General features: G+C 57.2%; 1 protein-coding gene across 1 annotated transcript; it reads right to left on the bottom strand.

The window, feature by feature from the left end:
• Positions 1-955: 955 nt before the first annotated feature.
• On the bottom strand, positions 956-20,189 carry LMCD1 (LIM and cysteine rich domains 1). The gene is made up of 6 exons (XM_063165060.1): positions 20,170-20,189; positions 10,554-10,642; positions 9,128-9,383; positions 5,011-5,340; positions 2,020-2,235; positions 956-1,470 (listed from the first exon to the last, which is right to left on the bottom strand). The coding sequence occupies exons 2-6, from the start codon at positions 10,640-10,642 to the stop codon at positions 1,315-1,317; spliced, it is 1,047 nt and encodes a 348-aa protein (XP_063021130.1). The 5' UTR covers positions 20,170-20,189; the 3' UTR covers positions 956-1,314.
• Between the last annotated feature and the right edge of the window lie 448 nt (positions 20,190-20,637).

Below are 20,637 nucleotides of genomic sequence, written 5' to 3'. Positions count from 1 at the left end.
GAAAATCCCAGCTCTGAAATGCTCCTGTGTCCATGTGGGTCCCCAAATGCAGCAGGAGTGCCACCCATGGGGCTGGCAGAGAGCTCAGCCCTGTCTGCACCTCAAACCCTGGCCCTGCTGCCTCCCCTGGCTCCAGCGGGACCCCAGAGTCCCCAGCGGGACCCCAGTGTCCCTAGTGTCCGCTGGAGGACCCCAATGTCCCCAGGGGGACCCCAGAGTCCCCAGCGGGACCCCAGTGTCTCCAGTGTCCCCTGGAGGACCCCAATGTCCCCAGGGGGACCCCAGAGTCCCCAGCGGGACCCCAGTGTCTCCAGTGTCCCCTGGAGGACCCCAATGTCCCCAGCGGGACCCCAATGTCCCCAGCAGGACCCCAGTGTCTCCAGTTGGACCCCAATGTCCCCAGTGGGACCCCAGTGTCCCCAGTGGGACCCCAATGTCCCCAGGAGGACCCCAGTGTCCCTAGTGTCCCCTGGAGGACCCCAATGTCCCCAGCAGGACCCCAGTGTCCCCAGTAGGACCCCAGTGTCCCCAGTGTCCCCACGCAGGAAGGCCCCGCTGCCTGGCACGTGGAAGGGTCACTGAAGTGTTGCAGGGAAAAATGGCACTGCAGCATCCCAGGGACACACACACACACACACACACACACACTGTGCCCCCCAGGACAGCTGATAAAGCTGTTTTCCACAAAATTCTTCACGTTCCAGTTCCCGGGTGGCAGCTCCAGGGGCTGAGTCAGCCAGTGACCAGGCACAGCCTGCCCTGCCCCTCTCCCCTTGCCCTCTGTGCCCACTCCTTGGCTTTTTTTTTTGCACAGGACAAAGCCCCAGCTGCGTGTGGCAATTTTACACCATTGCTTTCAGCAAGCTGATCACATTCCTCCAACCCACTGCCTTGGCACAGTGGCAGCAGCCTGTTAGCCTAATTCCAGTAAGGATTTAAAAACCACAAACACCCCTTGTTTTTGACCACAACTGTAGGTTTAGTATGCCAGAAGTTACTGTTGAGATGTGTTATTTCCAAAAGACTATTGCAAGATCTTAGTCATAAGAAGGTTGGACAGACTTGACAAAAGCCAGCAGAGCCCAGCCCCTCCTTTGCTTTCCTCTCCAGGTGCTCCTGGCAGGTACACGTGGGCACAAGGGCTCCCTGGCAGATCCAAGAGGGCCCCAAGGAAACACCTTCCTCACGCTGTGCTGGATGCCAGGGCACAGGGAGCTGCTTGCAAGTGAACAGTCAGACTCTTAATTGGTAACCTTCCCCTCGCGCTGTGTTTCCCAATGCCCCCAGTCCAGGTGGGAGCCCCTCTGGCCCTGCTCAGGCCCTGCTCTGGCTGCAGGTGCTGCACAGCAGGCTGGTGTTGGCCAGGGTGAAGGGTTTGCCCATCAGCAGAGTCTCACACTCCAGGCAGGCAAAGTGCTTGTGGTGCCAGGCCAGCCCTTCCACCTGCTGGTAGTCCTCCGAGAAGATGATCTACGGGACAGACAGACAGACAGACAGACAGACAGACAGACAGACAACTGCTCATTTCCACCACCCCACCAAGCTGGAGCATGGCAGGATCAGGGAGAGCCACCCCACAGCTCCCACCAAGCCCATCAGCCGTGGAGCTCAGGAATGGGTACACAGAATAACCCCAGGATGGTCTGGGCTGGAAGGGACCTGTGAAGGTCACCTTGTCCCGCTCTCCTGCCCAGGGCAGGGACACCTCCCACTAATCCAGGCTGGTCACCTTGTCCCACCCCCCTGCCCGGGGCAGGGACACCTTCCCCCGGCCCAGGCTGCTCAGAAGCCCTGGCTGAGCCTGGCACTGGCAGGAGCAGAGGGCCACTGGTGGCTCCCACCCAGCACAGGGGATCCCAGGGGCTCGGGTCCCTTTGTGCCCTGGCACAGGGGATCCCAGGGGCTCGGGTCCCTTTGTGCCCTGGCACAGGGGATCCCAGGGGCTCGGGTCGTTCCCCACCAGGAGACCCCAGTTGCCCGGGTCCCTGCCCCGGCCCGGGGCTCCCTGCCCGTCCGTACCTCGTCGCAGCCGGCGCAGCGGGGCCGCAGGCTCTCGCAGTAGTGGCGCCCGCACCAGGCGGCCCCGCTCCTCCAGAAGTAGATGAGGTCCACGAGGGGCTCGGCGCAGCGGCAGCACACGAAGCAGGCGGGGTGCCACAGGCGCGAGTAGCCGGCGCGCTCGGCGTACACCACGGGGCAGTCCCCGGGCACGGGCTGCTGGCACGCCTCGCAGCGCTGCGGGGAGGGGTGCGGGTCAGCGTGGGCGGGGGGATGCACACGCTGCCGGGCAGCTCATTCTCAGCGACTCTGGGACCCTTCCAAACCGATACCCCCGACAAAATACAAAGGTTCTCCAAGAAGCTAAGAATTCCCATAGTGCAGCGCATCAGAGATGTAAATTTGAAAAGAGATCAGGAACTTTGGTCTTTTCCCACTGTTTTCTGTCTGTGCCTAACTCAGCTGTCACTCCACAGATTTCAGCAAGTGTTTTCTATTTCTAACAGGCCAAAGAGCCAGAATTAGATGTGATTAATCTCAAGACTAATGGCATCCATGCACATTACACACCAGACTAAGTAGGTCTGCTCTTTATCTGTGCCCGCAGAGCAATCCTGTGATTAGTGAAGAGCCAGCCTTAAAGCTCCACTCGGAGGCTGGCAGGATGTTGCTCCAGCTCCCACTGAAGCTGGGAGCAGCCTGTGTGTCGCAGGGGCTGTGGTTACGCTGCTGTGCCCCACCAGAGCCCTGGCACAGCAGTGTCCCCTCCAGGTGGCACAGGGGCAGGGACTGGCAATGGCCCTGTGGTCAGATGACAAGTAAAAACACCCCAATTGAAGTCAACAGCTTCTAACAGGTATAATGACAGAACCACAGAATGGTTTGGGTTGGGTTCTCCCAGGCTCTGCACCCATCACACCAGACCCAGGCCTTTTCCCCATGCCCCCAACACCTCCCCGAGGCCCCAGATTTGGGGTCAGCCCAGTCCAGACCCCACAGCTGCCTCTGCCCTGCCAGCCCCAAGGGCCACAGCCCCAGCAGCCAGCCCTGCTATCTTGCAGGATCTAAAGCAAGAACAAACACTGCAGCTTCCAGCCCTGAGCTCAAGTTTCTTGCCAGCAAGAACTGTTAAAAAAACAACTTATTTTGCTGTTTCTCTCTATGGAAATTATTCACAGGGAAAATCTATTCACAAGGCTTTTCCCAAGCATTGTGTAACTTCCACATCCTGCTATTTACACACTACAAAGAGGTGATCCTTCAAGTTTGAGGTGGGATTACAGCTTGGTGCTCCTACATGCAGGCAGAGGAGTGAACACTTTATTAGCTGAGGTGTTGGCCAAGAAAGTGTCCTGTTCTCTTGGCTTTCCCACCCTGCTCATGCCCAGCTCCTGCTCTGCAGTGCCAGCTCCCAGAGGAGGAGCCCCCAGACACCACCAGCACTCTGAGCACTCCCTGCATTGCTGGCCTCAGGCTTTTGGGAACAGTGATTAATTTGGATCAATTGCCTCAGGACTGGATTTGATTCCAGGGCAGGAATCAAACCTTTAACACCAGAGGAGTTCCCAGTTGTGAGCTCTGTGAGAGCACCCATCCCGTGGGACAGACTTGCAGCAGGGATGTGGAGGCACATGGGGTCAGTGTCCCCAGTCCTCCCCGGCTCTGCCATGCCTGGGCTGCACAGCCTGGCTGTCCCAGAGGATCTGCCACTGCTCTGAAAGCTGCTCCATTTTTCAGCCGGTGCCTTGAGAGAAATGATGCTTCAAACTAAGGAGAATAACATCACAGTTATGTATTTATTTATTTGAAAGGACAAACTCGCAGTTTAAGTAAACCTTCATTGCTAGGATGACTTATTGATGTGTTTAAAGGAAACCTTCCTTTTTTGGCTATTTTTTATCTTAAAATTCAGTGTTTTGTTGCAATAGTGAAAATCCTTACCATGCCACTGGATTCAAAGTCAGCAGTATGCTAAGAGACCATGGCAGAGGGGAGACATTACCCAATATGGACTGAAAATGAAAACTGCTCTTTCATGTACAACCTCAGTGCAGGAATGGCAGGAAGGAATCTCCTCTTAAAACCACTTGGACACCATTTGCTTTTTCAGCTTTAAATCCTCTGCTGCAAGTCACCCTCACAAGGACCAGGACAAGGTATTTCCACTCACCATATTTTATGATAAGCATCTGCTCAGCAGCACTCCAGACAGCGCTGGGGGATATAAATCTAAAAGGGTGTTGAGGAATCTCAGCCATTTCTCTGTGGAAATGTATTTGTGTGCCCAGCGACCCAGGGCAGCTGTTTCCATTTCCCCAGAGTGATTACAGCCCTGGGAACACCATGTTCACAGCTCTGCTAACTGGACAGAGCCCTCACCTCCTGCCATCTGAGGTCTTATGGGGTATGAAGCCTACTTGGAAATAGTGACTTGCATCACAGAATGGAGAAGGTTGGAAAAGACCTCCAAGATCATCAAGTTCAGCTTTCAACTGAAACACTGCCCATATCATCCAGACACGTGTCATGCCCAACCTTTCAACCTGCCAAGGACCCAGAGCTCAAACCAGCTCCCACAGTGAGATTTCCCTGACCTTGGTGGCCCAGCAAGGCCTTTGCTGCAGAGAAAGGAGATGAAGAAGAGGAGAATGCCCCTCATCAGCCCTGCCAATGGACCCTTGTGCTCAGCAGGGCTCGCTGGAGCAGAGGAGCCCTCCAGGCCCTCACAGTGCTGCTCCAAAGCATCGTGATGAGACCGAGCCTGCAGCAGGCACGGGGAATGCCCTGGGAGCAGGATGGGGACAAGGCACAGATCACCCTGCCTGCTGTGAGGTTTTGCCCCTGGAGTGGAGACCCAATCTATTACCAGTGGCTCCCTGAGCCTGGAGCAGCCCCAGAGCTCCCATCCCGTTATCCCATCCCATTATCCCATTATCCCATCCCATTATCCCATCCCATTATCCCATCCCATCCCATCCCATCCCATCCCGTCCCGTCCCATCCCTCACTCACGTAGTGCCCGGCCGTGCCCTCCAGGGCCCCGTTGGGTGACTCGGGGGCTGTGCTGGGCTCGATGCCCTTCTCCTGGGCCTTCTCCTCCTCCTTCTTCCCGCCGCCCTGGCCCGGCAGCGCCACCTCCCCGACGCCCAGGGCCTCGGCCTTGTACCTCGTCACGAAGTCGAGCATGAGCTGCTGCTCGCCCTCGGCCAGGCCGCGGCACTGCGCCGGGTCCTGGTCGTGCAGCGGGAGCTGCCGTGCCAGCCGCCGCCGCCGCTGCCAGGCGCCCTCCGTGCCCGCCACGGGCTGCAGCTCCTTGGGCACCAGCTCCATGTACTGCATGGCCTGCAGGGGACACAGGGGCCTTGTACTGCATGGGACACACAGCGCTGCATGGCCTGCAGGGGACACACAGAGTGTGTATTGCAGGGGACACACAGCGCTGCATGGCCTGCAGGGGACACACAGAGTGTGTATTGCAGGGGACACACAGCGCTGCATGGCCTGCAGGGGACACACAGACTGTGTATTGCAGGGGACACACAGCGCTGCATGGCCTGCAGGGGACACACAGACTGTGTACTGCAGGGGACACACAGCACTGCATGGCCTGCAGGGGACACACAGACTGTGTACTGCAGGGGACACACAGCGCTGCATGTACTACAGGGGACACACAGTGCTGCATGGCCTGCATGGGACACACAGCGCTGCATGGCCTGCAGGGGACACACAGCCATGCACTGCACGGGACACACAGTACTGAAATCATCATAACAAGGAAAAATGCAGCTGGCAGTGAGTCTGTGACACTGACCAGTTCCACCTGACTGCTGGTTTCACAGCAGAGGGAAGGGTTTGGTCACCGATGCCCCGTGCCACAGAAAGGAAATGCCCACAAAGTGCCCCAAATGAAGGCTCTGATTTAACAGGACCTCAGCAGCAGATAAACCCCTCTCAGTGTGAGGCTGGTTGGTGCCCGTGGCCCACGGGGGCTGCACAGTTAACTGCTCCTGGCCCAAGCAGGGGAAGGGAGTTTCCCACTCCGGCATTTTCCTATTGTAGTGTGAAGAGGGACAGGGCAGCCAGTTGGCTCCCTGCCATTCCCTGCTAGACCAGCATCCAGCTGCATTAGATTTCCTTCTTACTGGGTCAGCACTTGAGAACTCCAGCTTAAAGAACTTAGCAAAGAGATTTAACTGTTTGTGGCACACAGGCTGGTTCAGGCTGGGCTTTTCAGCACAGAAATTCTTGCCCAGCACTGAACTCTTCAGCACGTCAGGAAAAGCTTCCAAGTGCCTTCCAGCTTGGCTCCTCTGAGGCAGAGAGCAGTGCTATGGGCGGAATTCCTGACAGGAAATGTGCAACAGCAGCAGATAATGATTCCATGGAAGCAGGGCTTCTTCCTCCCTCTTGGGGTGCAAGTTAAATCACTGCACACTGGGATATCAGACATCAGCATGGGACATCGTGCCCCTGTGCAAGGCAGGGCTGATGTCCGGTTTCCTGGGAAGGCTGCTGCCCTGTGGGACAAGGTGGAGTTTGGGAAGAGCTGCTTGGAGAGCTGTGGGATGCTGGGCAGTGACCTGGTGCACAAATGGCTTTCACAGACACGAGGAATCCTAAGAGGAACGAGGAGAAAGAGACAAGGACTCCCTGACTGCTCCTCCCAGGCTCTGCCCCACAAGTGGACAGGAAACAACTGAACTGATGCTGTGAGAGCAGGACCACCAGCACAGCAGAGCTCCAGCAGAGCAGCAACGTGGGGAGAAACCTCAATCCACTGATGTGCCGAGACCAATGAACATTTACACCAGAGCAAGGGGCCAGCACAGGCACCCGGAGCCTCCTGGTCTGCCCCACCTCCAGGAACTCCATTCCCAACACAAAGTGTTTGTGCTGAGAATGAGGAAAGCAAAGCCCCAAGGCTTTTTTAAAGGCTTACTTAAAGCCTGCTCAGGGGCAGGTTGCAGTATCTGCCCAGACAGGCCGTGAGATTTCAAGGGAATGCTTGAAGTTATAATTGCAGATGTCAATAAAAAATGTGTCCAGAGAAAAGATTGGGGGAAAAAGTCCAAAAAGTCCAACCTGACACCAAAAACTGCCATGAAGAATAAGAAGAAGTTGCTACATCTGCTGCTATCACTTATTGTTATGGCCAGTGCTTCACTATGCTGCCCGAGTGCAGGTAATTTGGAGGAAGAGCATTTTAGTTTTCACTGCTCACCACTGGATCTTGGGGCTATTTTATGATCTGTTCTTCTCCCTGTCTCCAAGGACCTAAGTATCTGGTTCATGACTTCTGCAGGCACGGCTTACCAAGAATGCTCTGAACTTCCTCCTATTATTGACCGTCCACTTCAGCAAAACAAGGTGAAAAGGGTCCCAGGTTTGCAGCCTGCCCTGAGGAGGAAAGCCCTGGAGCCAGGCAGTTGTGCACTAACAGCCTTCTGTCCAAGAACCTTTGAAACCATCCCCAGAGTGGCTGACATCCAACACCTCTGCCCAGAGCTTGTCAAGCTGATCTGCCAGCCAGAATTTATCAAGGTTGTCTCCAAAGCTCCTGCTCCTTGTTTACTTGAACCTAGAGCCATTCCAGCCTGTCCTGGCACCATAAAGAGACCAAAAACTTTCATAAAGTTTTTAAACCTCCGCCATCAGGAGTGTGGGACTGGGCTGGGGGGAAGGGAAGGGAAGGGAAGGGAAGGGAAGGGAAGGGAAGGGAAGGGAAGGGAAGGGAAGGGAAGGGAAGGGAAGGGAAGGGAAGGGAAGGGAAGGGAAGGGAAGGGAAGGGAAGGGAAGGGAAGGGAAGGGAAGGGAAGGGAAGGGAAGGGAAGGGAAGGGAAGGGCCTTGATGAAGCATCCCCAGTGCACAGCTCAGCCCCAACCCAGCCTGTCCAAGCCCTCAGGACAACTGGCTTTAAGCCAAATTAACCAGTTTGGCTGTAGGGCCTGCAGCTGGACTTTCACACCTATATGCCAAATTCTTCTTTTAAAAGATCTCTGGTTGCATTTTCAGCAGCTTTTTTTGTTGATTGGTATCAATAGCTTGCAGCTATTTGTTTCATTTGAGGAGCAGAAGCTCTTCACTGCTCACTCCTAACAATGGCACCCAGAAGGTTTTACACCACAGCACAGTGAAAAGCCAGCTAAAGGCTTTCCCACAAGAAATGCTCTGCTGGCTCCCACTTCCCCATGCTGAAAACCACTTCCACCCCTTCCCACACAGCTGGTCCAGATGGAAACCAGGCATGGCAGGGAGGTGGAGCTGGGCTGGGGGCTTGGTTTTGAATCCAGTCCTCGGAAGGGGACCACACTCCCTATCTCACCTTTTTACACTGAGCTCTCTTCATAACACTGTTTTTATTTGGACCAGATTATGCTTAAACTGTAAGGAAGAAATGCCCAGCTCCAGGGCTGAGATGAGAGTGGTGCTGCAGGGAGCAGCAGTGGGCAGAGCTGCAGGCAGAAGCCACAGGCACTGAGCTCAGCTCTCACTGGGCTCACACCCGGGCACAGGGAGTCCTCCCACCCCTGCTCCTGGGGCAGGAAGCTCCTCAAGGCTGCTGGAACAGGGCTGGGCTGCTGTTCTTCATCAGAGGGACTGTGAGGGACCCCGGGAATGGGCCTGCGAGCCCACTCCCCAGGCAAGGACTCCTCCAGCAGCACAGGGATGCTCTCTGAGAGCAGGAGAGGAGGAGCCCTGGGGCACAACCACCCAGCTGCCCACCAGCCCCACTCCTGCTCCTCTGCGTGCCCAGCCCAGACACCCCCATAAGGCCTGGAGGAGTCATTCTTACATCCAGCCTGGGGCTTTGGAGCAGGCATGGGCTGCACAGGGCAGCAGGGATGGGATCTCTCCCCAGCCATGCTTTTACTGCAGATGGGCTTTACCAAAAGACTAAGAGCTTTCTAGTTGTAAAATCCATTAAGGCTTCTCCTAGAAATGTAAACAAACCCATAAACCCCAAAGGCATTCCATCCCCCTCTCCCACCTGCTCTGCTTACTGACAGTGCTCCAAACACGAGTGCTCTGCACCCTCTGCTCCCCGAGGCACACGCGGGTTCCTGTTTCTGCCCATAACCCCATCGCAGGGCACAGCTCTGCTCCCAGCCCCCCGGGTGCCCTTACCAGCTTCTGGGTGAGGCCGGGGGGAGCCCACTCGTAGGTGATGGTGTCGAAGGTGGGGTCCTTGCCCGAGATGTTGGGGTTGGTGACGATCATGCGGTTCCTCTTGTAGACGCGGGCGCCGTCGCCGCCCTTGAGCCGGGCCGTGAGCGAGGCGTGCCGGGAGCCCGCCAGCAGCCGCCCGACCTTGCGGTCATCGTCCAGCTCCGAGCTCGGCCCGTGCTCCTCCTGGCTGCACTTGCACGACTTGCAGATCTTCCTGGGAGAGCCCGAGAGAGCGCCCAGGGTGAGCTGGGCATGGGCTGCCAGCCTCTGCCCAGGGGCACACACTGCCTGGGCTCGTGGCACGGACAAAAGGCTCGGGGGGGAATGGGATGGGTTGGGTTGGGCTGGGGGGACCTCAAATCCCACCCAGTGCCACCCTGCCATGGCAGGGACACCTCCCACTGTCCCAGGTGCTCCAGCCCCAGTGTCCAGCCTGGCCTTGGGCACTGCCAGGGATCCAGGGCCTGCCCACCCTCCAGGGAACAATTCCTAATATCCCATCCATCCCTGCCCTCTGACAGTGTGTCTGGCACATTCCCTGTGTCCTGGCAATGCAAAATCTTCTGTCTCCCACCCACAGGGAGCTGCTTCTTCCCCTGAACTCTGGAAACCCCTTCAAGCATCATGAGATTGGAGATAATTCTCCTCACCAGATTCCAACAGACCAGCACTAGCCTTGCCTATTATGAATCTTTACATGCCATTAAAAAAGGGACTGCTGGAAGGAACTGATGCTTAATTGACTGTAATTTGAATGATAATGGGTATAAATCACACAGACAAGTGTCTAAGGACACTCTGGTGGCCAGCACTGCCATCAAACACTAATAGCAAAAGGGGCAAAGTAACTCTGACACAACCCCGAGGATTTCAGCAGGATCTTGGAGTAAGAATGAGTCCAGCCAGCCTTTAATGGAGTCAATAAAAAAAATGGCTGTACTTCCACCAAATGAGTGCTTTAAAGTTTGGATTTCACACAGCTGAGGTATCACAAGCGGAGCTGAAGGCATCCCAGGCATTCCAGCTGCAGCAGCACAGCTGGACCACTGCCTCCCTGCCCCACCACCACGGGCCCAGCACGCTGGGGGGCTCCCCAGAGCACAGAGGAGCCCAGTGTTTGTGAGGCAGCTCAGAGGGCAATAATTCTCTTTTAATGAGCGACATCTGGACGTCTGCATTCCATCTCACAGCCCCTTTGCTGTCCTGCAGGAGCAGGGAGCAGGCCCTGCCCTGAGCTGGGCACTGTCCTGGTGTGCTGCTGCTATCAGGGGCTATTTACCCGAATCTGTGGTTTTAGGAGGAAAAACTGGGAATGAAGCATCATCACAAGGTGTTGTGTCAGCAGCAGCCCCATTCAGGCAGGATCAGGCAGGACCAACGTTACCTCCAGGAGTGCGGCTCGAAGCCCGTGCACAGCCCCCGGCAGCGCAGGCAGGGCGCGCCTCTTCCCACCTGCGGCTGGCTCCCCGACATCTGCAAAAGAGCACACACAGCTGCAGCATCACACGCACAGCTGGAGCGGCGCACACACAGCTGGAGCAGCGCAGGCAGGGCGCGCCTCTTCCCACCTGCGGCTGGCTCCCCGACATCTGCAAAACAGCACACACAGCTGGAGCATCACACGCACAGCTGGAGCGGCGCACACACAGCTGGAGCAGCAGACACACAGCTGGAGCAGCGCAGGCAGGGCGCGCCTCTTCCCACCTGCGGCTGGCTCCCCGACATCTGCAAAACAGCACACACAGCTGGAGCAGCGCACGCACAGCTGGAGCGGCGCACACACAGCTGGAGCGGCACACACACAGCTGGAGCAGTGCACACACAGCTGGAGCAGCACACACACAGCTGCAGCACTGCACACAGCTGCAGCAGCACACACAGCTGCAGCAGCACACACACAGCTGCAGCAGCACACACAGCTGCAGCAGCACACACAGCTGGAGCAGCACACGCACAGCTGGAGCAGAACACAGCTGGCAGGGCTCTGTCCCTAGGGCTCCCTGGGACAGCAGTGACAGGGCACACTGCCCTGCAGACAGCCATCCCCTCAGCCAGCCCTTGTGTCCCATGAAACCCCAGATCCCCCAACACCATCTGACCACGTCCACACAACCCTGCAAAGTTTATCTGAGGGTGCTGGGTGAAGGGTTTCCCTTCAAAGTGAGGGAAGGTGGAGGGGCTGGCACCTCAAACCCAGGGAACATGCCCACACACTGGGCAACCACCTTCACCCCATCCTCAGAGACCTCAGGTGCCGTTCTGGTCCAGTTTACAGAGTCCATTACTGCAATGGATCTGTGCAGGGCAGAAGGTCAGGCAGGACACATGGAGGTGCACTGCCATAACCTGGTGCTGAACTTGCTTTACTGCGCCTTGGACCTCCTTGGTGTGTCTCCAAGGATATTTTGGGAATGTGGGAGGTTTCCATGCCTCTGGCACTGGACTTTAGGGGTGGTTTCCATGGTGAACAGGAAATACAGTGGGGAAATGCTCTGGGGAGCAGAGGGGGTGCCGGAGTGACAAGGGGGGCTGTGGCTGTGCTGCACTTTTTGCTGCTCACTGAAAACAGGCAAAAGTCACCCATCCTTGGGTGATCACTGCTGCAGAGACATCCTAACAACCTCCCAACAGGACGACGACGAGCAAAAACCCACACCAGGAGCCATAACATTGGAGAACAAACCTATTTCCTGCCTGCCCCGTGGATTTATCAAACATGGCTTTTTGAGCGTGAGGAACGCAGCAGGATACTGCAGGAGACAAAAACAAAGTGCTGCAGGAGGCACCAGGGCAAGGTGACACCAGCAGACGCTGAATTTATCTCAGCCTGGATGTTTACACAGGAGCTGTCAGGCTCCTGCCTGAAAGACACGCTTGTTCCCTGGAAAAACGAGCTGAGGGGAAGCAGGGACGGTGCCAAGCCCAGCAGGAGCAGTGCAGCACCAGGGGAGTGAGCCCAGCTCAGCACCCCCAGGCCCTGCAGCCAGGGATCAGCCCCCAGCACCCCCAGCCCCAGGAGGGACAGCCACGTGTCAGGGCTGGGCAGGCTCTGACCACTGTGCCCACCACAGATTGCCCTTCCCATCAGGGTTGTGGCACACACAGGGCCCACGGCTCCCAGCCTTTCTGGGGCCAGTGATCAGGTTTTGTGAAAGGTCCTTATCTCCCTCGAGGCAGGAGTTTGTTCTAGCACCTGACTCTTCAGTTGTGCTCACACACTGGGAGCTTGTCAGACTCTCAGAATATCTGCCCTGGGAGGGACCCACGGGGATCCTCCTCCAGCTGGCCCAGGAGAGGCTCAGCAGAGCAGGGTGAGGCTGTGGAGGTGCCCAGAGTGGTACCTGCCCATGGCTGCAGTCCCTGCACTCTCTGCCTTGCCACAGTCCTGCAGTGCAACACCATGCACTATTTAAATCACCCTTTGGCGCCTCACAAGAGGCTGATTCCAAAGGGAGGGACCGAGAGCAGGGAAAGGACTGAGGCAAAGAGCAGCTGCTGCTCCCCAGCAGGGACCCACGGGGTCCTTGGGCTGACCCAGGCTCTGAATCTTGCTCAGGGGCAAACCCAGTGATGATGCTGCAGCTCCTCTTCCTCCTGTGCCAGCTGTGCAGGACAGACAGACACAGGATTCCCACAGAGCACTCCCAGCCCTGTCCCAGGTACCACGAACTGCTGGGGTTTAGCTGGCTCCAATCTCAGTGAGTCAAACAGGAGCTGAGCATCAGCAAGGGACTGCAAGTGGTGGTTTATCTAAGATACAAACATCTGGATTAAATAAACTCCTTTGGGAAAGGCTCATTCACTCAAGGGGAAGGGCACAGGGAGAAGTGTGCCCAGCAGCACAGGCAGCTCCCCGGACAAGCTGGCACAGGGCAGTGCCAGGGCAGGAACTCACAGCCCTGGGGTGCCCAGCAGGCTCAGACACTGGGGCCAGCAGCTCCGGAGGCTCTGACAGGCCAGGCAGGCTCTGTCTGGAGGACAGTGCTCTCCTCACTCCTCCAGAAGGGAGAGCTGAGCCACTCTCACTCCCGTCCCTGTGCAGGGCCAGACACAACAGGCGCCAGTGCCCGGGCACTGCACATCCTGCCCAGGCACTGAGCTGCTCCTCACGCTCTGCTGCAGCTCCTCACATCGGCATAAAAGGAGATTTCTGTGCAAAAATTATGCAAGACACTGCAAAAACCCCAAAGCCGGTGAGATAATGTGAAACAAATGCTCTGACCCAGGCTCCACCTATGCCCAAGCCCATCCGAGAAGCGCAGCTGAACTTTGGCATCACCTTAACAAAAAAGGTTTGGAGACATTTGTAATGCTTTAAAAAAGTGCCAAAACCCCAAAACCAGGCCTGTGTCAACAAACTGGCTGAAGAAAAGCAAATCCTGCTCACCAGGACCAGATAGACGCTCCTTGCAAGATTTCTGTTTTGGCTTTCTGTGCCTCACAGCATTCTTGCTGCTAGAAGACAGAAAGCAAGTCAGGGCAGAGGAAATTCTTGGGTAGTGAAATGATAGGAAATCGAGGCTGTTCTACCCACAGAAACATTGCTGAGCAGTGTCAGGAGCACACCAGTCATGCCATGGGTTGCTGCTACACCAGCCAAAGGCACGGCCATCAGTCGCTGAGCAGCTGGAAATGGAGAGCCTGGAGGGACAAGTGACAAGGAAAGAACCCAAACACAGCCCCAGCTTGCTCCAGAGCTTGAGGACTCCTCTGGAAAGGAGCACTGAGCTTCCCTGGCAGGTCTGGTGACATGGAGCCCTGGCCAGGAGCTCTGAGCAGGTCGGGCTGCAGCTGCACAGCCTGCTCTGTTTGCTGCTCAGCTGAGACCCCACAGGGGTCTGGTTCTGTCACCTTCTGGCCAGCCCAGCCCAGCCCAGCCAAGGACCCTTTGCCAAAGGCTCTGCTGAAACCAGTTTGACAGATTGGGTTTGCTGGGTTTGGAGCCAGGGACTGTCCCCAGGGGCAGCAGAACCTGTGGAGCACAGACCTGAAGTCACGTTCAGAGTTTCAGCAAGCTTGGCCAGCGTGGTGGTTAGTCCAGGACCATGGAGGACCCAGCACACCTCTAGAACACCCCAGCACACCCCCAGGGGCAGCAGGGGACACACAGGACTCGGCTCTCTCTGCGAGCTGTGCCCGGTGCCAGCAGAGCACGAGTGGCACCAGGGCAGGTCCTGGCAGTGCCAAGGGTGTCCCATGGCAGTCCCCCATCCTGGCACTGCTGCCTGAGCCACCCACAGCTCTCCAGCCCCCAAAGGGCTTTGGGGACACAGTGCCACAGCCACAGGCCCAGGAGGGGCTGGCAAAGGGGGCCCTGCTGCTTCCACAGAGGCTTCTGGATCCCAAAAGCATTTATTGCACAACACCCTATTTGGAGACCGAAATGGTGCTGGAGACACGTAACCACCTCAAGTATGTTTTCCCCTCCTTTTTAGGGAGGGAAGAGGAAAAGCTGGTTTCCAAAAAGTTACTCCAAGTTCACAACAGCCCTTCAGAGCTGAGGTCCTCGTTTCACCTCTCCCCACAGCCCGTGCTCCCCAGTGGCCAGGCAGGCTCCATCCAACCCTTCCTGCAGCACCAGACACCCTGCCCTCCATCCCAGCGTGGCAGGAGAGAGCTCCAGGGAGGCTGAGAGACCTCCAGAGCCCCTTGGGGGGTTCCTCCAGCTGCAGTGAGTTTTGGAGATTTACAGCTAACTCTGAACCAGACCCATGAACAAAGGAACGGGGAAAGCCACACAATACTCACATGGGTGGGACCAGTCTGCTCAGCACAATTGCTGAGGGATGGGATGGAGAGCAGATCATTTGTTGTCATGATTTGACCATAATAGAGCTAAGCTTGCATAATAACAGTGGGCTAGCTCAAAATTCCATAAGGACTTGGGGCCAGCTCAAACTTCCTTAAGGACTTGGGGCTGGCTCAAACTTCCTGATGGATTTGGGGCCGGCTCAAACTTCCTGCTGGATTTCCAGTAACTGGAGGGTGCAGGGGTTTACATCCAAGGGAATGCTGCATGCTCCAGCTCACATGTTGGCCATTTGGCTGAACTCTTCCCTTGCTGCTGATGACCAGCAAACAGAAGGGTTTGGGTTGCGAGGGACCTTAAGCTGACACCTTCCATGACTGCACCCAGTGTCTGGTGAGGGTCAGCTCAGAACCAGCTCCCAGTGCTGGCACAGAGCAGCCCAAACGTCCCCTGAGCTCGGGTGGGACACTGGGGGCTGCTCTGGGTCTCAGGAGAGGCTCCTTGACTGCAAGGGGAATAACTCTGAGTGAGGCAAGCAGCTGCCCCCAGACGTGCATTAACCAATGAACACATTCACCACCGCAGCTCTGAGAACAGCAAAGGGATGTTTTGATTTATTTTCTTCTCATTTTCATAGAAAACATCCATTGTAATCATGACCTGCAAGCAATTTGTTTCCCTGCCAGATTCCAAGCAAGCGTTATCCCAATTACCACAGTCACAGGAAAAAAGTTCCCTTACAAAAGGCTGTCCTTCATCCCAAATTCTCTCTATTGGATTTATTTCAGGCATCAGTGAATGGGTTGATATCATCTGGAATACTGGAAGCACTTATTGTATTAAACTCTGCAGAGTAAGAAGTTTGCTGCCTTTCATTTTAGCAACATAAAGAGCAGGTAAAGGCACTGATAATGAAGGAAACTATTTCAATGGAGCTGCCAGATCCCAGCCCACAGGATGACAGAGCTCCAACAACCAGGCCTCTGCAAATAGCTCCCTCTTCCAAGAGCACATAGCTGGCAGCATTCCTTTCTTCACTAACAATGTGTGAATTAATGATAAGAGAAGGGCAAATGCTGAAAAATCAGATTTTTTCACAAAGCCAGACAGTGCTTCAGATACTTGGACTTAATTATAAACCCAAAGCAAGATGTGAGGAAGTGTCTGGAACGGGAAGAGCCCCCCAAAGCTGATGAACCAGCAGATGTGCTGAGTCCAGAGCACCCAGGTAAGGCTCTCAGGGTGCTCTGCAGTGACCTGCCCAGGCCAGCGGGGTGCTCCCCATCTCCCACCTGGGGAGAAGGTTCTGGATGCCACTGGGAATGGGGAGCCCTCAGGGCACTGACAGGAGCTGCCTCCACCAAACCTCCAGATAACCACTGACCTAGGGCTAAATACCCTCTCCCCTGTGCCCACCCTTCCTGCACTGCAGCAGCCCTGAGCCTCACAGCCTCACACAGGCTGGACACAAAGGGAGGGGGTCTGGAGGGCTCCAGAAGGAGCACACAAACAGAACCTTGTGGCTGCTGATGCCCTGAAGCCACGGCAGGAGCTGAGGGACTGTGCCACCCCAAACACTGGCAGCCATCGGGATGCTCTGGGGAGAATTCACCCTCCTGTGCCCACCTGGTGTGACCAAGCCATGGGGTGGGTGCTGGGGGTAGGTGGGATGGGATCAGGCTGATGCCAGCACTAGGGAACCCCAGCTCTCCAAAACTGCAAATAGCTGCCAGGACACACTCCCCTTTCTCTGAGCCCCATCTCCAAATGGAACAGTAGCTCAAGATGGGACATCTGAGCACTGCCTTTCCTGCATGGCTGAAATACAGTATTTCCTCCTTTAAAAAAAGGAGAAAATCCCCAGCCTAAGCAAATACTCCAGACACTGCCTCTCTGCAGGACCAGAGGGATTTTGTAATTCGTAAATTGCATTTCATTGGACTCTGCTTAGCTCTGGCTCCAAGTCCCAAAATAAGGTCTTTAACCCCTGTGCTGCTTTATGATTCTCTGTCTATAAATACTTGCCCAGAGCAGGTTTCTCCATTAAGATCCACATCAGCACACACCTGCAGAGGGCTCTTCAAGCACCCGGGGTTTGCCGGTCAAGAGGGAGCTCCTGCCTCTCCCTGAGGCACCAAGCCCCCCTGAGCATACCCTGGAGCCCATTTAGCCCTGCCACAGCAGCCCTGCTCCGTGTCCTGCAGGATGCTTCGGGTGTTTGCCAGTCCCACGTGGAGAACCCAAGGAAGAAAAAGTTAAAATTTGTATTAACTGAGTAAACTTTACCTTGGCTCAGACGGGTGCTTTTAGCTTGGTGGGTTATTTTGTTCTGACAAGAGGGACAGAGTTTAGTGAGAACAGTACACAAGCCCAGGGGCTGCCTGGCCAGCTGGGCCCGCTCCAGCCCTCACGCCGTGCCAGCCATCGCCTTCTCCCTGCTCTGGGCTCCAACTCTCCACTACAATTTAATCTAAACAAGCCCCGTGCCAAACAGAACGCTGTCCCACTCATGCTGCTTTAATTTCCTCAGAAAGAATCCCAGAATACTCTAGGCAAGACATCAACAATAATTAAACCCAACAGTGATTGAAAATCAAATTTTCGGGGCCTCGCGACAAGCTCTAATGAGTTCCAGACTTGCCTTCCCCGACTTGCTCAGACTGGCTGTGTGACACTGCCAAGCTAAATTAAAACTTGACAGTATTCCACACCATGCCCAGAAAAAGTGCCCGCCTTAGGATTCAGGAAATGAAACAGCCGTCTGCTGCAGAGACACCCATTAATGTAGGGACGTCGATTATGCAGACACTGATACAGCGTCTGCATTGTTCTCCTTCCTTGTTTTCATTATGTCATTTCACATCCCTTCTGAAGTACAAGCTAGCTGGCATGTCTGTTTTCCCCCTGCAGTGTCCAGGTGAGAAGGGACAGGCAGCAGAGCTGTGCAGAGCCTGGCACGCCCTGCCCACAGCGAGGGTCCCCAGCAGAATGCACCTTCACTGCCCGCCGTGCCACTGCCTCTGGTTTAAGTGACATAAAGGTGACATCTTGTCCTTGGCCCTTCCCCAATGGGAGCTGAGCGTCCAGCTGCACATTTTGGGAAGTCTCTGATGCTTTCTGCATTCAGAAGCGTTTTTGGGGTGCACTGTGAGCCCTCCCTGCTGCATCCCCTGCAGGTGATGCTTGAGAGGCTCCTGGGAGATGGCTGCAGTGCAGACACAGCTTCACCAGGGCTCATCCCACAGCAGGGATTTGCTCAGCCCTCCCTGCTGTCCTGGGGCTGCTGGCAGGGCTGGGCCCCTCAGAGCCCCCTTGTCCAGACAAGGCAGGGCCAGCCTGACCACAGCCCAGCAGCAGCCTGGAGAAAAGGCTCCATTCCCACTCCTGTGGGATCCATCCCCACTCAGCGCCTGGCAGGAGCTTCCCGAGGGCTGCAGCTGGCACCCGAAGGTGCCCTCCCCACGGCAGCCAGGACCCGTGGACGTGCTGAGGTGCCAGCAGCAGGGACCTGCTGGGAGAGGACATTGCTCTGAGCCTGGGGTGACACAGCAGCAGTCCCTCCAGCAGGTCCTACCAAACCCTGACCACTCCTGCTGGGACAGGGCCACACGGGGGTGCCTGGCCCTGCCAGCCAGCACTGACTGTCCCCAACAGGGCAGCACACAGGGAAGGAGGAATCCTGAGTGCCCCAGTCCCACCTCGAAGCATCGTGTATGTGATGAGAGCAGGGCAGGGGGTGCTGAGGAACCCAGCCCAGCATCTGTGGGTCACACAGACAGCAGCTCCTGCTGCCAAACACCAACCTGTGCCCGGCTACCCCTGCCAGAGCAGCCAGCTCATGGTAACACTGGGTAAAGCTCACGGTGACACCGGGTAAGGCTCACGGTGACACTGGGTAAGGCTCACACTAACACCAGGTAAGGCTCACGGTGACACCGGGCAAAGCTCACGGTGACACCAGGTAAGGCTCACACTAACACCAGGTAAGGCTCACGGTGACACCGGGTAAGGCTCACACTAACACCAGGTAAGGCTCACGGTGAGACCGAGTAAGGCTCACACTAACACCGGGCAAAGCTCACGGTAACACTGGGTAAAGCTCACGGTGACACCGGGCAAGGCTCACGGTGACACCAGTTAAACCTCGGAGTAACACCGGGTAAGTTTTCCTTGGGATCAGCAGCGGCTCAGCTCCAACCCAGCGGGCCAGAAGGTGCTCCAGCTCAGGAACAGCCAGGCTGACCCGCCCAGCCTGACAGGCAGGGTGGCCCCACGGCCAGCACTGCCCAAATACCCCATGGCAGAGGGCAGCGACCCCCCGGGGCAGGGTCTGGGGTGCCCCAGGGCACTGCCCGGGGAGATGGCATCACACGGGCTGACACGGGCCGCTGAACTCACTGAACTGAAGGTGACGGGAGCAGCTGCTGCCATTGCCCGCTTGGCTCCGGCCCGGCAGCCAGAGCCCCTCGCAGAGCCCAGCGCCAGGGCAGCGGGACACTGCGGGAGGAAGGGCCGGCGTCTCTCGGAGCCGACACTGCACAGGGTCTGCGAGGGGACGAGGCCCTCCCTGCCTCCCTCCCTCCCTCCGTCCCCAGAGCCCAGCCCGGCTGTGCCGCTCACGGGCTCGTTCACACCGCAAACCGCTGCCCTGCCCGCAGACGCGTCGCTGCAGCGATTTTGGCACCGGAATGAGCACCGGGCGGGCACAGAGCGCTCTGGGTGCCCTGAAGGGCAGGGAGGAGGGCAGAGCGGTGGGCTCCGTGCCCCGGCTCGCACTGCGAGGGCAGCACAGCCGGAGATGAGGGATACCGGGAATAACCCCGGGCTTCCTGAGCCGTGCGGTGCCCGCGGCGCGCCCGCTGCGCCCGGGCATCTTCGGGCGCGGGGATCGGTACCGCCGTGCCCCGGGACAGGGATCGGGATCGCCCGGGGCTGTCCCGGGACAGGGATCGGAATGTTTCCCGGTGTCCCGGCACGGGGATCGGGATCATTCCCGCTGTCCCCTGGGCTGTCCCGGCACGGGGATGGGGATCATTCCCGCTGTCCCGGCACGGGGATGGGGATCATTCCCGCTGTCCCGGCACGGGGATGGGGATCATTCCCGCTGTCCCGGCACGGGGATCACGATCATTCCCGCTGTCCCGGCACGGGGAGCACGATCATTCCCGCTGTCCCGGGGCTGTTCGCGGGCTGTCCCGGCACGGGGATCACGATCACTCCCGCTGTCCCCCGGTCCGTGCCCCTCACTCACCTCCGGCCGATCCGCCGCTCCCGCGCCGCCGCCGCTCGCGCTGCCCGAGCGCCGCCTTTCATTGGCGGGCGCGGCGGCCGCGCGCCGCTCTCAGCCAATCCGGGCCCGCCCCGAAACTTTCCTGGCCAATGGCGAGCAGGGAAGCGCAGGGGGGCGTGGCCGCGGCGGGGACAGAGGGACAGGGATGGGGACGGGGACAAGGATGGGGATAGGGAAAAGGGGACAGGGATGGGGATGGGAATGGGAATGGGAATGGGAATGGGAATGGGAATGGGAATGGGAATGGGAATGGGGACAGGGACAGGGATGGGGACGGGGATGGGGAAAATGGCCTCAGAGAGGGCGTGGGGAGATGCGACACTGCAGAGGAATTGTTCCCTGTGAGGGTGGGCAGCCCTGGCACAGGTTCCCAGAGCAGCTGTGGCTGCCCCTGGATCCCTGGCAGTGCCCAAGGCCAGGCTGGACGGG

This window comes from Melospiza melodia, chromosome 10 (assembly GCF_035770615.1).
Source record: "Melospiza melodia melodia isolate bMelMel2 chromosome 10, bMelMel2.pri, whole genome shotgun sequence".
Classification (NCBI taxonomy): Eukaryota; Metazoa; Chordata; class Aves; order Passeriformes; family Passerellidae; genus Melospiza; species Melospiza melodia.
The sequence above is the reverse complement of the archived record's forward strand: the minus strand, read 5'-3'. Positions and strand labels throughout refer to the sequence as shown.